This window comes from Eurypyga helias, unplaced genomic scaffold (genome assembly GCF_000690775.1).
Source record: "Eurypyga helias isolate BGI_N326 unplaced genomic scaffold, ASM69077v1 scaffold21110, whole genome shotgun sequence".
In the NCBI taxonomy this organism is placed as follows: Eukaryota; Metazoa; Chordata; class Aves; order Eurypygiformes; family Eurypygidae; genus Eurypyga; species Eurypyga helias.
The window spans coordinates 149-1849 of NW_010226545.1; the positions used below are offsets into that span (position 1 = coordinate 149).

Consider the following 1701-nt stretch of genomic DNA (forward strand, 5'->3'; position numbering starts at 1 on the left):
TAAACTGGGGATGTCCCCTGGTGCCCCAGGGCTCTGCGCCTGTGTTGTTTCAGGGTTCGGGGGTACCCTAGGCCATGGTGTTTTAGGTGACCTGCGACTCTGCAGAACGCAGAGTTTGGGGTGCTCCAGGGTCCTGTGCAGCCTGGGGCTCCTGCATTTGGGGTGTGCCGGGACCCCCCAGCACCCTGGGGTCAGCTGCTGAGGTGCCACCTGCCCTGTCCTGTGGGGTCCTGGGGTGCCTGGCTGCACCCCATAGCTGCCAGCCCCTCTCGGGGTGCACCTTGCTGAGTCCCCCCCAGGCTGAATGCCAGGCTCGGCTGGGGGCACTGCTGGAGAGAAGGGGGCACGGGGTGTTTGCAAGGGGGTCACCCTGGGCTGCGTGCCCAAGGCCCCTTTCCCAGGGATGCTTTTCCAGCCTTTCCCAAGCAAGGCCCTTGACTGATGCAAGTGGGTTGTCTCCACCCAGGTTTTGGATAACTCCACCCACCTCCTCCTCCAGCTCCTCCTCCCGGTGCACAGCCCAGCTGGGATATAAGCAAGTCACAGTCAGGCCGGAGCAGCTGAGACAGCTGGGTGGGTGGCGTGGGACGCCGAGCCGTGACCTGTGCCGTGTCCTTCGCCTCGACGCCGGACCCCATGGCGACGCCTTCGCAGAAAAGGACCACCCGCAGCGGGGCTTCGGGGACCCCCCTGTCCCCCACCCGCATCACTCGCTTGCAGGAGAAGGAGGATCTGCAGGAGCTCAACGACCGCTTGGCCGTCTACATCGACAAGGTGCGCTCGCTGGAGCTGGAGAACGCCGGCCTGCGGCTCCGCATCACCGAGTCGGAGGAGGTGGTGAGCCGCGAGGTCTCGGGCATCAAGGCGGCCTACGAGTCGGAGCTGGCGGATGCCCGCAAGACCTTGGATTCGGTGGCCAAGGAGAGAGCTCGGCTGCAGCTGGAGCTCAGCAAAGTCCGGGAGGAGCACAAGGAGCTGAAAGCCCGGTGAGTGCCCTGGGGACAGGCGGGAGGGGACCGTGGCGGGACAGTCGCTGTCGTCACGTTTGGCAGGGAGCCGGGAGGGAGGAAGGAGCGACCTGGAGGAGGCAGGGAGAGGGGAAACCCGTGACCCAGCTGGGGCAGGAGTGTCCGTGGCAGGGACCGAGAGGAGGGAAGCTCTCCCGGTATTCTCGCCCTCCCTCCAAGCGCCATCTTTGGCCGGGATGCCCTTGGAGGGGGGAGCTGGGAATGCTGGGGCTGGGTGGATGTGCCCTCGGCTCTTGGGCAGAGTCTGTGGGACGTGGGGCACGAGTGCTGGGCTGGCGGCCCCTCTGCCTTCGTCATCCTGGAGCTATTCCGAAACGCGCCCCAGCGCGGAGCGGGAAGCGGTGCCAGCCAGCTGGCTCCGTCCTGCCCACAGATCTCGCCTGCTCGTCCTATTTTCCTCTGCTGTCTTTGGCACCCGTTAAAGAACCTGCTCGTGTTTTGTTTGCCTTAACCCTCCCCGTGCTGAGCTTCCCCTGCTCTGCGGCGTCCTCTGCTTTGCGACAAGCAATGCTTAGGCACCGCCTGCATCCCTGTCCCATCGGCTGGCTCTGGGGGACGTGCCCCAGGGCTGCTTGGAGGCTGACATTCCCCCCAGCCCCTCCCCACTGGGTTTATATCTTCCCCCTCCTGACATCAGAAATGCCCACCTCGTGTCCACCTCCCTGCTGCTGGC

General features: G+C 65.3%; 1 protein-coding gene across 1 annotated transcript; it reads left to right on the plus strand.

Moving 5' to 3' along the window:
* Nucleotides 1–636: 636 nt before the first annotated feature.
* LOC104511104 (lamin-A-like) lies at nucleotides 637–986 on the plus strand (the record flags this gene model as incomplete). Its single annotated transcript, XM_010153576.1, has 1 exon — nucleotides 637–986. A coding segment is annotated over exon 1 (350 nt), but the record flags the coding sequence as incomplete, so codon positions are not given.
* Nucleotides 987–1701: the final 715 nt, after the last annotated feature.